Raw genomic sequence first — 14085 nt, 5'->3', positions numbered from 1 at the left:
GTATCCATTTTTTTTCTTTTAGTCCGTCCCATAACAAAATATCCATTTTCCCATTTTAGTCTGTCCCATAACAAAGTATTCATTTCATTTTTTAGTAAATGTACTATCTACCTAATATTACAAATACCCTTACAACTTACAATATATTACACAAATGTCATTATCTTTATATCACACATACTAATAAGGTTATTTTAGTCATTTCTACTTTATTCCTACTATATCTCAATATAATACTAATATTTTTAAAACTACGTGCAAAAAGCAAATGGATACTTCTTTATGGGACGGAGGGAGTATTACATTATCATCAAAATAAAAACTTAGTGTAGGTATGACATAACTCTATAAACTCAACTAAAAAACAACATAATCTATAATAATTTAGTTTATTAATGGATAAAATCAAATTATAATTTAAATCAATCAAATTTAATATAAATAATAAATTGAATATCTAAATCAAATATATAAAACACTTCAAAATTCTTAAACTCGAATGGTATTTTAAAAATCAACTTAGATTTGACAAGAAAATTAAATTAAAAACAATCGTAATTTTAAACGCAGAATAAACTCTCAACGTATCAAAGTTAAACACAAATGCAAACTCTACCACAAATAATGGCCATTCATCTGGCATCGCCATTTTTCTGAATTATTTATTTATTTATTTATTATTAATATATATACTTTTTATTTATTTATAAAAGATTATTAGTTTTAAATATAAATAAATATATATTTAACATTAAAATTATTATTATATTTGTATAATAATATAATTATATTTGCATTACACACCGCTAGTAGAGTATTTTTATATGTTTCTCTTATTTTGTACTACGATATTTATATTTAAATATCTAAAATATAATGATATTGGTATAATATATCATTCAATATTTCATATATATGAATATATGCTACCAGTATCTACAAACTTAATCTATCTAAAAATAATTTTTATTTTATTTTTTTTAAACTCATTTATCAATCAAAATAATATTATCTTATTTAAAATTCATATCAAACTTATATGAACATATTTTTTTATTAAAGAAAATAGTACTTCTTCTTACGTCTCACTTAATTTATCGACTCTTTATATTTTTATCTGTCTTACATAATTTGTCATTTTTTTTAGAAATATAATTATACACTTTAATTATATTTTAAAATTCATAATTCATAATTTTTTTTTATTTTAAGTAAACTATTTAGTCATCTTAATCTTAATATATAATTATTTTTATTAAATTAAAATTATTTTTATTAATATATTTTTTAATTATTTACTAATTATTAATATCTAAAACTCAAAAGTGGACAATTTAAGAAAGATAGAAAAAAATATTTTATTTTCAATTTGAAATATATCTATTATACATTTATACTTATAGCATACGGAATAGTACATACAAAATGGAGAGAAAAGTTACACATTTTATTTTATTTTATTTTTATTTTTACACACACACCCATTCGTATGTGTGTATTAGGGTGTGTTTGTTGGGAGGATGGGATTTAAATTCAACTATTCATCCAATTTTTTTCTCAAAAAATATCAAATCAAACACCTATTTTTTATTTTTTATATTATACTAAAAATCAATTTTATATTCAAAAATATAACATCAACACTTATTTATATCACTTTTATATCACGTCATATAACTATTCAAATTCAAAATTTTTACTATTCAAATCTCAATTCAAAATCCAAAAACCCCAAACAAACGCACCCTAAGTACATTAGATTAGAGAGTGTAGAATTGAATGATGAGAGTCGGTGGTGCTGTAAGAAGCGTATTTGAGACTCCCCACTTTTAATCATAACATTTCAATTTCGGGACCAAATTTAAAAATATTCATTTATATATATATATATATATATATATTTCAATATTATTTTTTACACTAGTCACTAATAACACTTTATTAATTTAACAAATAAGAATAATCGGTTTATCTAGTCCGCACTTTCGGGTAGCGATTGGGGGTACTCACGTCATAAAAAAATAATAATAATAAAAAAAGAATAACCGGTGTGGTGGAATTAGATTAGAGTTTACAATTGATCGATTCGTGTCAGATTGAATATATTAAATGAGTTAAATCACTCGATCTTAATTTGGTCTGTTTATTATCATATCAGGTTCGTGTTGACTCATTTATTGTCGTGTCGGATTTGTGTTGATCTGTATATATAATCGTGTCGAAATCTTTTACCCAAATCTAATTATTTCTTGTCGAGTTATCGTATTGTGCTAGTTTTTTTTCGTTATAGCTAGTATTATGTGTATAGTAAATTATGTTGAATTATTCAAGATTGAATCTAGTTTAAATTAATATGTAGGCTAATTATTAGAATTATATTACATATATAATAAATATTAATATACTTATAATCGGGTCGTGTCGAATTCGAGTCGAGGGCCTCAACCCTAATCCGACCTGTTTATTATCATATCGGGTTCGTGTCAATCTGTATACTTAATCGGTTGAAATCTTTAACACAAACTCAATTATTTCATATTGAGTTATCATGTCAGTGTTAGTTTTTGCAAACTCTATATCAGAATTCAGGGACAAACTTGGTTTACTTCTATTAATTCGATATTGTTCTCTCTCTATTTTTTTATTTTTATTTTTATTTTTATTTTTCAAATTCTCTTTGCCACAACAATAAAAGGTAAAGAAAAATTTAAAAAAAAATAAAGTGATAAAACTTAATATTGTTGGAGGAAAAATTAACATAATTATATATATAAAGTGTTTTTGTTATGTGAGATTATCGGAAAAAAATATATATATGAAGTATAAAAAATCATGTAAAAAATATAAAAATAATAAATGTGTGTAGTATTATTTTTTTTTTTAAAAAAAAAAGTAAAAAGAAAACTAAAAAGAACAAAACCATATAATATATTTACATTAAAAGTATATAAATAATTGGGGGCTGGGGCTGCCGGCAGCCCCCAAACCCTTTCTTAGATCTGTCTCTCTATTTATTTACCTTTTTTTACATAGATAAAAATATAATATATATATATATATATATATTAAGTTTCATTTAGATAGAAATTTTTGCAATTTCGGAGGTTTTGAAAATTTAAGAAAATATAATAATAAAAATTTAATTATTTAATACTCCTTCCGTTTCAATACAATAATTCTATTTATCATTCTTGTCCGTTCTAAAACAATAGTCTCATTTTTATAAATAATCACTATAAAACTACTATTATTTTTTCATTATTATTACATAATTGCCACTACTTTTTACACTAATACACTCACAAGGGCACAAAAAATTTTTACCCGTATTTTTTACCCACTATCAATATAATATCAATATTCTTTAAATCTCCTGTCGAACACAACCCAAATTATAGTTTTAGGACGAAAGAAATATGCTATTTTATGAATAAATAGGCATTTAACTATTTGATGTGATATTTAATTTATTAAAAATATATATATATATATATATTATAGATGAATGTTGTCAAATTTTCCAAATTTGTGTTTGTAAATAACATCTAAGGGGCTTTAGTATAAAAAATAAAATTACAAAAAATGAAAGTAGATAATAAAATTGCATAGAAATAAAAATATAAAATAAGATTACAGGAAAAAAATCATTAGAAAATGAGAATTTATGTATGATATGTAGTGTGTAAGAATATATTGACTATAAAGTGTTTTTAAATTTTGCGTATAAATTATTATTCAATCCGTCTTATTTCAATTGTCTTTCATTTCATTTTTTGTTTATTCCACTTCAATCGATATATTTCTTTTTTTTTTTGTAAACTTTACTAAATCTATACATACTTAATAAGTGTAAATCAACTTAATTAACTTTATAATACTCCATCCGTTCCAAAAGTATAGTTTTATTGTGTTGCGCACAGAATTTAAAAAATATTAATATTATATTGATAGTTGGTAAAAAGTAAGAATAAATGATTTTTTTGTCCTTGTAAGTATATTAGTGTAAAAGGTAGTGTCAATTGTGTAATAATAATGAAAAGATAGAGATAATTTTATAGTGATATGATTATTTATGGAAATGAGACCATTGTTTTGGGACGGACAAAAATGGTAAACTAGACTATTGTATTGAGATGGAGGGAGTATATAACACTAACTTAAAACTCCTTTATTTCTTTCTTTCCTTAAATAAATAAATATTTTTATTTACATTTAAAACTCCACACTTTTTTAAAAAATAATTTATCTTAGTTATAAATAAATAAATATTTGTATTTATTTGTATTATTTAAAATTTTATTCTTTACGAAACGATATTCATATTGCATGTTTTATTGAGATATAATATTTAAAATATTTAAAAAATTTATTTTAAATTATAAAAATAAAAATTTGTTTAAAATAATAAAAAAAATTGAATATTTGAAGAATAATAGTGAAAAATAGAGTTATGATTGGAGTAAAATTACTGTAGCAACTGTATATTTAAAGTTAAAAATTGGATAAATAGAGTTGATAGATTGGGGATGAACTAAGTAGTATATCACATTCAATATTCAAGTTTGTAATGTATTTAAATATTTTCAAATTTTCAAAACTCGTAAAAATTTTAAGTTGGCGTTTCATCAATTAATTTGAACCCACATGTAGAAGATTGTTTGTGAGATGTGATTTGAATATAAATTTTTTTAAATAAAAAATTAAGTAAAATATTTAAAATAAAACAGGACTTAGATATTTTAAATAGATACTTGTAAAAATAAAAAGCCCACGCGGTATAATTGTTGGATGCACCCTGGCCTCCGACACCCAATGAATCTAAGCAATTGATTTATTTGGATTGGTGCCGGGGTCCATGGAGCTCCCAGCATACATCACTAATGTTAAAAGTCATTAAGTCAGTGCATGCATGCTTTATCTACTCTTGAAAGCATAGAATTAGTGACGCTTTGTTGGGAGTTCCTAGGAGCTCTGGTCCAGGTGAATAAAAAGAGTGTTTTTTATTTTTTTTTAAAAAATTTTTATTAATATTTTTTTTAATAACGATTTGTTTAGGGTTTAGATTTTTATTTTGTATTCTAATTTAAACAGTATTTTAATATGATATTTTATAAAAAAAATATTATTTTCTTTGTCTCAACTCAATATAATTTTTTTTTTTACCATTTTACATTTCATACTAAAAAAATATCTATTTTCTATTATAATAAAAGTAATTCACATACAAATATAAACATACTCTTAGATTTTATAAAAATTTTTATTTAATTTTCTGTAATTATAATGAACAAATATTAAAATTATATTATATATTTCTACTAATTAATAAAATAATATTATTTTAAATTCATTAAAAAAATAAAAAAATATATATATTTTATTGAAAATCATAGGTATAAATTTTTATTTGAGATGTGATCTTGATTGTTAATTAATAAAATAAATTGATATAATGATAATTGTATAAGAGGATATGGATTGAATGTGATTTTTTAAAAATACATATATTTTTAACTAATATTATTCTCAATGTCAACACTATATATAGATCTAATACACAATTGTGTTGATCTATAAACTATAGTAATAATTAGCATTATTATTATGATCAATGCATCCACTTAACATTATGCATATTAAAAGATTATATATTTATTTTTTATTTTTTATTTCTTATTTTTTTGTTCCTACAAAATTTAAAGATTTTTTTTTTTAAAAAAAGAAGAGGTGTGATTAGCCCTCCAAAATGGAAGGAATGATTGAGGTAATAATTGAGATAATTAACCTTCTAACCACTTAAAATTATTTTTTATTTTTTCAAAAAATAAAATAAAATTGGAGAAGATGAATCAATTACAGTAATTAATTGATGTAAAAAAAAAAAAGTAACTTTTGCACCATCCAAAGTCTTTGATGAAATAATGAGTGATCACAATGAAGAATATTGATGATATAATATAATATGAGAAGAAGTATAATCAAGTATGCACCGTGCGCATTTGGGCCCCAATTGCAAGAAAATGGGTAGGGTCGTCCATAATATGGGGCCCCTCTTGCCCCTTTTGGACACATGGATATATAGTGTTTTATTTATTATTTATTATTTATCTATTACATAAATGTTCGTTTATTATTATTATTTTTTTTATAGTATTAATATATGATATATTTCTCAAGTCTATTTAGGAAGTAAACATTTATCTTTTAGCATGGAATTTAAGTTATGTTTGGTACAGAGAAATGAGGCCAGAGAAATGGAAGTGGTATCATTTGTTTTGTTTGTTTAAGTCAGATAAATAGAACTTGAGAAATAAATCATTTCTCTATTTTCATTTCTCTCACATATACAAAGAAACGGAGATAAATGATGTTGCAGTTTATTTATTTTTTTAATTTTTAATTTTTTTTACTATTTAATTTTTATAATTTTTTTAAAATTATATTAAATCAAACTTAATTTATTTTTAAAGTATTTAATTTTTACGATATTTTAAGAAATTGTACTAAAATATAATTTTAAAAAACATCGTATATAATTTATAATTTTTTTTTAAAAGAATTTAGTAAAAATATTTTTCATGAATTCTCATTCGTTAAAACTCTATTTTTATCGGATTAATCATTTATTTTTGTTTGATCATTCGTATATCTGCATTTTTTTAGAATTTTCAAATAAATTATCTCGTTTATCAAATAAGAGAATTAATTCTCATTCTCTACTCAATTTCATATCTCTCCAATTCCATTCTCTGTAGCAAACGCCCCCTTAGTTAATATTATATATTTTAATAATAGTCGGTGGTAGTTTTAATATACAAAAATTATGTTACTTCTATAATATGTAAGATTAATGTAAGTTTATTGATTTAAATAAGTATAAATTTTAGGTAATGTGCAACTAGTCTATACATACTAAAAATGAAAATAAATATTTTATGTTTGGACAGCTAAAAATATCAAAATATAATTCCTCTGTCTCAAATATATTGGACGCATTAAAAAGTGCATTAGTAAAAATAATTATTGTATAATAAAAATAATTATAAATGAATATTAAAATAAATAAATAGTTTAATTAAAATAAAAAAATTATAAATTATAAAATTTAAAATGTAATTAAAATATATAATTGTATTTTCAATAAATAGTTTGAATAGAATTTCAAAAATTAAATAAAAAAGGCATAAATAAACAAAAATATTATTATTTTATTAGTGTTCTTTTTTAGTTTAAATAGTTGATATAATATATCTTGAAAATTAATATTTAGTAATTTTTTTATAAAGAATAGTAAAAGTAAAAAATAAATAGCAAAGAAATTAACTAAAACAAAATATTATTATGTAGTAACATTTGTGTTCGCTTTGCGTTTTTTTAACGTGAATAATATCAAAATTAATATTTTGTATTATATATTGTGTGAATATATATATATATATATATATATTATAATATTGATCACAAATCACCTCACTAAAAAATTGTTGAATGAATATTAATCTATTTATAATTTGTTTTCAATTTTTTAGCATTCAACTATGTTTAGATTTTTATAAAAATACTCCCTCTGTTCTACCATGTCCACGTTGCCGTTTCTGTCCGTCCCACATATCATGTCATTTTTTTTTTTTAGAAAATAATTACACACTTTAATTTCATTTTAAAATTTTTAATTTTTTTTTAAATTTTAATTAAACTAATTAGTTATTTTAATCTTAATTTATAATTATTTATATTATAGGATAATTATTTTCACTAATACATTTTTAATTATCTACTAATTATACCCTTCTTAAAATACCGTGTCTACAGTGTAGCAGTCGCGGTATATATGACGCTGATAGTAATTTTTGTAAAGAATTACGTCAAAACTACTATTCAACACACTATTAGGAAAATACAACATATGTTTGGTAAAATTAATAATTAGTTTGAAAAGCTGACGTGGCATGCTAGATAATAAAGGTATGTATGTATGTCTTAAGAAGAAGGTTCCATTCACATCATTTGACCTCAAAATGAGGGCCACTTTTTGGTGTCTTGTAAGAGAGTCTTCGCCACTTGGCAGTCATCACTTGCTCTTTTTATTAATTTCTTTTTCTCCTTTTTTCTTAATTCATTTACCAAATTAAATATTTCTTTCGTCCCGGTGATAGGTTGCCATTTATATTTTACATATAAATTTTTTAATATTAGTATTATAATATATTGTAGTGAAAAAGACAAAAATACCTATATTAGTATTATATAATATAAAAATAATAACATTTGTGTAATATAGTGTAAGTTAGAAGAGTATTTATTATGTTTAGTAGGTAGTAAAATTGCTTCATTAAGAAATGGTAACCTTTTTTTAGACAGACAAAAATAAAAAATAACAACCTTTCAATGGGACAAAAGGAACAGTATTTCCTCCGTTGTGTAAAATTATATCTATTTGGTATGAGTTAAAAAAATAAAAAATATATATATGAGATAAAAAAAAAGAAAAATAACAATATTTTTACTAAAATGAAAATATAAATAAATTTCAATGATAATAAAAAATAATAAGAATAAATTTGAATAACATAAAAAATACTTATATCGTTCCAACTAAAATGAATTTTTTGTTATTATTTTATTTTTCTATTCAAATGTATTTATTTTTTATTATAGTAAAATTAACACAAATAAATACTAACTTTTTAATTTATTTAAATTATAAATATATCATTATATATATAATTAATTTATATGCATAAAAAAATCTTCTAACACACCCTCACACACCAATAAAATATTTAGAGTTGGGTGGAGAAAATATTTACAAAAACAAGTGTGTCCTTTTCGTTTGGTTTAATTACTTTTATTTTTTTAATTTAAATAGTAATTCATGTGTTATATTTTTGTAAATATATCTATATATATAATACTTTTTTTTTTTTTAATTAATTAATTAGCAAACCCTCCATCTGCAGAACCACTTTCCATCATTAGGGTTTCTCTCTCTCTCCTCTACCTCAACCTCTCTCTCTCTCTTCTTAGCCTTCTTCTTTATATGTGTAATTCTGAACAGCTCTTCCTTTCTTCTCTTGCTCATCAATCCCATTAATTCATTTCCACCATTATTACAAAAAAAAAAAAAGAAAGAAAGAAAGAAAGAAAATCACTGATTTAATTTCCTCAATCGATCAAGATCAGATCGAAGATCGATCGATCAATCCCTGGAAATATTGTTTTTATTATTTGAATCTGTTCTAATTTCTTGTATAGCTCTTGGAAGAATATCTTGGAGATCAAGCTGCAAAACATAAGTACTTATTGTCTGAGAAATCCAATTAGGGTTTGTACTCATCAGTCAATATCTGCCATACATTCATAAGGTTCGATTCTTTAACTATTTCCATCTCTTTCTGAACTTCAAATTCAATCATTTTATTACATATGCAATCTATACTAAGATTATATATATATATATGTATATATATATATATATTCATGCTCTTGAGGTTGAATAAATTCTGGTGTATCTTAAATATCCTGTTTGTAGCCAATCATAGATTCTTGGATTATAATTTGTTAAAATAATAATAATAATAATAATAATAATAATAATAATAATAATAATAATAATAATAATAAAACCCTGATCTTTAAAAAAAAAAAAAAAATTGTACTGAGATTTGACACTCGAATTTTCTAGAAGTGAATAAATGAAATTAGAAAAAAGAAAAGAAAAAGAGATGTGTGTATATTTAATTTGTCTGCCAAACTTGGCATGCCTGCACCCTTTCTTGTAATCACATGTAATTATTATTATTATTATTATTAAGTAATGGTCTATAGATGAATAGAGGGACCAAGTGATGGCAATTCCAATTAAATTTGGTCGCATGGATTAATTTTATCTCTATAAAAGTAATAATAATGTGACATGCCATAATTTTTACCCCAGCGCTGCACTATCAATTGTTCATCATCATTTCATGCATCCAAAATAAATCATAATTGTCATAAAAATAATACTCCTTTGTATCGGTGTAAGCTTGTCGTTTACTTTTTGTACGTAGATTTTTTAATATTAATATTATAATGGGTTGTAGTGAAAAAGACAAAAAATGCCCCTATTATTATTGTTTAATATAAAAGTAATGATATTTATGTAATATAGTGTAAGTTGGAAGGGTATTTATTACGTTAGGTAAGTAGTGCAATTATTAAATTAGAAAATGGTAACCTTGTTTTGGGACGGACAAAAATGAAAAATGACAATCTTTCAATGGAACTGAGGAAGTAATAAAAAAAATTAAGCATCGGAAAAAAAATCATAATTAATAATGCCACATATATTATCTCATCCGCATAGCACACCACCTACATACAATGTTGTTGTTCATTTTAGTTTTAGTATATATCCTCAAGATCTATTTGAGACTCAATAAATTGTCGAGCTATGATAGGAGTCAAAAAGTGCAAAGTGAACATTTTTATAATTAGTTAAAACACGATATTAGGACCCAGAAGGTACAAAATATAATTTTTCGTTCGTTTAAGTTAAATCGATACTAATCTTAATGTGAGGTATGGGCGAATTATAATTTTTTAAATGTACTTGTATCCCGATCCTATTAACTATCTAGTGTGTTTTTTTTTTTTTTTTTTTTTTTTTTTTTTTTTTTGTTAATGTAAATCCCTAATTTTCAAAATACTCCAATTATTATACTTGGATGAAATATATTTGTATCTCATGGTTATTATCATTGTTTGTTGAATTGTTATGAAGGTAGATTTGTTATAATAAGGATAGTATAAGTTAGTCCAACATATTCTAATGAACAAGAATAGGGTTTAGTTGCTTATTGGAATTAATCAGTGTGTTTGTTTGTTCGGGGGTTTAGATTTTGAGTCGAGATTTGAATAGTAAAAATTTTGAATTTGAATAGTTGTATGATGTGATGTTTTGAATGTAAAATTAATTTTTAGTATAATATAAAAAATAAAAAATAGGTATTTGATTTGGTGTTTTGGGGAGAAAGAGGGAGGAATGAGATGAATAGTGTATTAAAATCCAATCTCCCAAACAAACACACCCAAATTTATAAATTAATAACACATAAGGTATAAGCCGACAATATGACATGTATGTTAGCATAATACAAATATAACACATGAATTAATCATATATTAATCTCAGTATAAAATGTATATCAACACAGTACATAAGTAAGATATGAATTGTCATTACATCTCATGATAACAATTTACACATAGTTTATGTATTAATTAAATCATGTGCTAGCAGTTTATATTTTATGTACTATCAGTGTAGGACTTATTAATTCCTAATCAACCAATGAATATATATATATATATATATGCAGTCGAAAATTACATGTGCATTAAAGAGGAGTTTGGATCATAATTCAGTCGAAAATTTTCAGGTTTGTTGCTGGCTTTGGTAATAAAATCAGAAGATCATGAATACATCATTTGTAGAGCATGTTCCTCCCGGTTTTCGATTCCATCCGACGGATGAAGAACTTGTCGACTACTATCTCCGAAGAAAGGTTGCCTCGAGGCGCATAGATGTCAATGTGATTAAGGATGTCGATCTATATCGAATCGAGCCATGGGATCTTCAAGGTATCTCTATATATATGTATATATATATACATATATATATATGTATATGTCATAACTCACAAATTTATTACATCCTAAAAAATCAAGATTGACAAAGAAAATGAATTTTGGTTTTGTTAACTAGAGCTATGCAGAATAGGGACAGAAGAGCAAAATGATTGGTATTTCTTCAGCCACAAGGACAAGAAATACCCGACGGGAACTCGCACGAATAGGGCGACAACGTGCGGTTTTTGGAAGGCAACGGGTCGGGACAAGGCCGTGTACTCCAAGAATGAACTCATTGGCATGAGAAAAACCTTGGTGTTCTATAAAGGCCGAGCCCCGAATGGCCAGAAATCGGATTGGATCATGCACGAGTATCGCCTTGAGACCGACGAAAATGGAACCCCTCAGGTTTATCTTCTTTTTTTTTTTTTTAAAAAAAAATTAAGTAAGATTAAAATGATTAACTTTCGAACAAACTATTCATAGAATAGTGAATCAGGATCCTCAGCCCTCAAATTACTCGGCCCCGCACCCTCAAAACATATATTCCCTCTGCCCGCCAAATTTATTCTCACTTCCTTTTTAGTCGGTCAGCTAAATTTATCACATTATTAATTTTAGCAAAGTCAACAAATCAACATTTAATTATTACCCTTCATTCAACATTTATTTACAACAAATACCACTAACTTTATTATATTATCGCTCTTCATTTAATTTCATTTCTAACTAAATTTCCAAAAATACCTCCAACTACCTATCATTTTTATAATAAAATATTTATTTTTCTTAAACTTCGAGTTGGACCCAAATGAACTATTTTTAGTGGACGGATGGAGTAATATATAAGGAAAAGTGCTTTTTTAGTCTCGTAAGTATTTCTCTTTATCATTTTAGTCTAATAATTAGAAATTGTATAAAAATCATCTCGTAAGTGAATTATTTTGACACAATTGATCTTCCAGCGCCAGAAATGCACAGGTGACACTCCTCTAGCATGCCAAAGCACACGTTGAATGTTTTTTTTTAGTCTTGTAAGTAATTTTTTTTTTGCACCTACCTGACCATACGTGTGCTCTAGCATACCAGACGGATGCTCCGGACCGGAGGACTAATTGTGCCAAAAAAATTTAACTTACGAGATGATTTCTATACAAACTTCAATTATGAGACTAAAAAAATAATTTTTCCTAATATATATACATACATAAAAATATATATATATATGTAAGTATACATATACATGTCTAAAACTTTATCAAGTTTACCCAATTCCACACAAAATGTAATCTATTCGTACATTTTGTGTATGGGACTGGGTAACACTTACCCAGTTTTAGACCGAGGATTCTTTTCCGATATTATTATGCATACAATTTTTTGTATGTATAGGCTATCGGTACACAAAATATATGGGATTGAGGATCCCCTAGCTCGAATAATAATAATCCGCTAAAAATATGTTCAATGAATGTAGGAAGAAGGATGGGTCGTATGCCGAGTATTCAAGAAAAAGTTGCCGACAATGAGGAAACTAAACGAGCACGATTCGCCTTTATGGTTCGACGATCAACCTTCCTTTATCCCAGAATTGGATTCGCCCCCGATGCAAAACAACTATTCTTACACTTCATGTAAGAAAGAAATGGACATGAAGTATGGTAATAATAACAATACTATTCCACATGATCATCACTTCCTCCAACTTCCCCTTCTAGAAAGCCCTAAAATTTTCGATGTCTCCGGGGACCAAATTTCGTCGTATCCTGGGATAAACCCGAGTGAAGAACAGTCTTTTTCCGGGATTCCATTGATGCTAAGGAACAATATCGAACGTTGCTCGGATCAGATGACAGATTGGAGAGTTTACGATAAGTTTGTCGCGTCGCAGCTCTGTAGCCAAGAAGAGATGTTGAGGGAAAACGACGAGGAATTCTCTGGGGCCATTGAAGATTCGATTTCAAGAAGTTTCAATAGGCAAGAAAATAATGTGTCCGAATTCGCAGCATTCTTTGATTTGCAGGATTGATCATCGAGTTGTGAAAGTTAAGAAAAGAGATGCATATGTGCTTATATATCCGTAGAATTAAGGGGAGATTTATAATTGCTTCATATGTTCTTACAAGAGATTTATATATATATATATATTGTTGTAAATAATTATAATGTTGAGATTTATATGTAACCTAACTATTGATCTGATTGCATGATGAGATCTCCAAAATTAGGGTTTTTACAGCAAGATATATATATATATATATATATATATATATATATGTATGTATGAATATATGTTTGAATTTGCACACACATGTATCTATTACTACATTATAATTATGCCATTGTGCTATTGATCGATTTTGTTGTTAATAAGAAGTCTTGTAATATACCATTGTTGTGTATTGATAAAATTATCTTTTAAATTGATTTGCTGTAATTCATGTATATATTGATGTCTTATTCATTAATTTG

General features: G+C 24.9%; 1 protein-coding gene across 1 annotated transcript; it reads left to right on the top strand.

Moving 5' to 3' along the window:
• The first annotated feature begins 9120 nt into the window (after positions 1–9120).
• LOC127256368 (NAC domain-containing protein 7-like) lies at positions 9121–13814 on the top strand. Its single transcript, XM_051282346.1, has 4 exons — positions 9121–9365; positions 11424–11625; positions 11750–12021; positions 13091–13814. Exons 2-4 carry the CDS (start codon positions 11460–11462, stop codon positions 13640–13642), a joined length of 990 nt encoding a protein of 329 aa, XP_051138303.1. The 5' UTR covers positions 9121–9365; positions 11424–11459; the 3' UTR covers positions 13643–13814.
• The last annotated feature ends 271 nt before the right edge of the window (positions 13815–14085 follow it).

This window comes from Andrographis paniculata, unplaced genomic scaffold (assembly GCF_009805555.1).
Source record: "Andrographis paniculata isolate CXL003 unplaced genomic scaffold, ASM980555v1 Contig55END, whole genome shotgun sequence".
Lineage (NCBI taxonomy): Eukaryota > Viridiplantae > Streptophyta > Magnoliopsida > Lamiales > Acanthaceae > Andrographis > Andrographis paniculata.
This window is presented reverse-complemented; position numbering and strand designations above follow the sequence as displayed.

What these genes read in the sequence shown, in the direction of transcription:
- LOC127256368 (XM_051282346.1), top strand. Translation starts at nt 11,460, where the DNA reads ATGAATACATCATTTGTAGAGCATGTTCCTCCCGGTTTTCGATTCCAT. An exon ending in CGAGCCATGGGATCTTCAAG is followed by an intron (nt 11,626 to 11,749) that starts GTATCTCTATAT and finishes TTTGTTAACTAG; the next exon opens with AGCTATGCAGAATAGGGACA. An exon ending in ACGAAAATGGAACCCCTCAG is followed by an intron (nt 12,022 to 13,090) that starts GTTTATCTTCTT and finishes CAATGAATGTAG; the next exon opens with GAAGAAGGATGGGTCGTATG.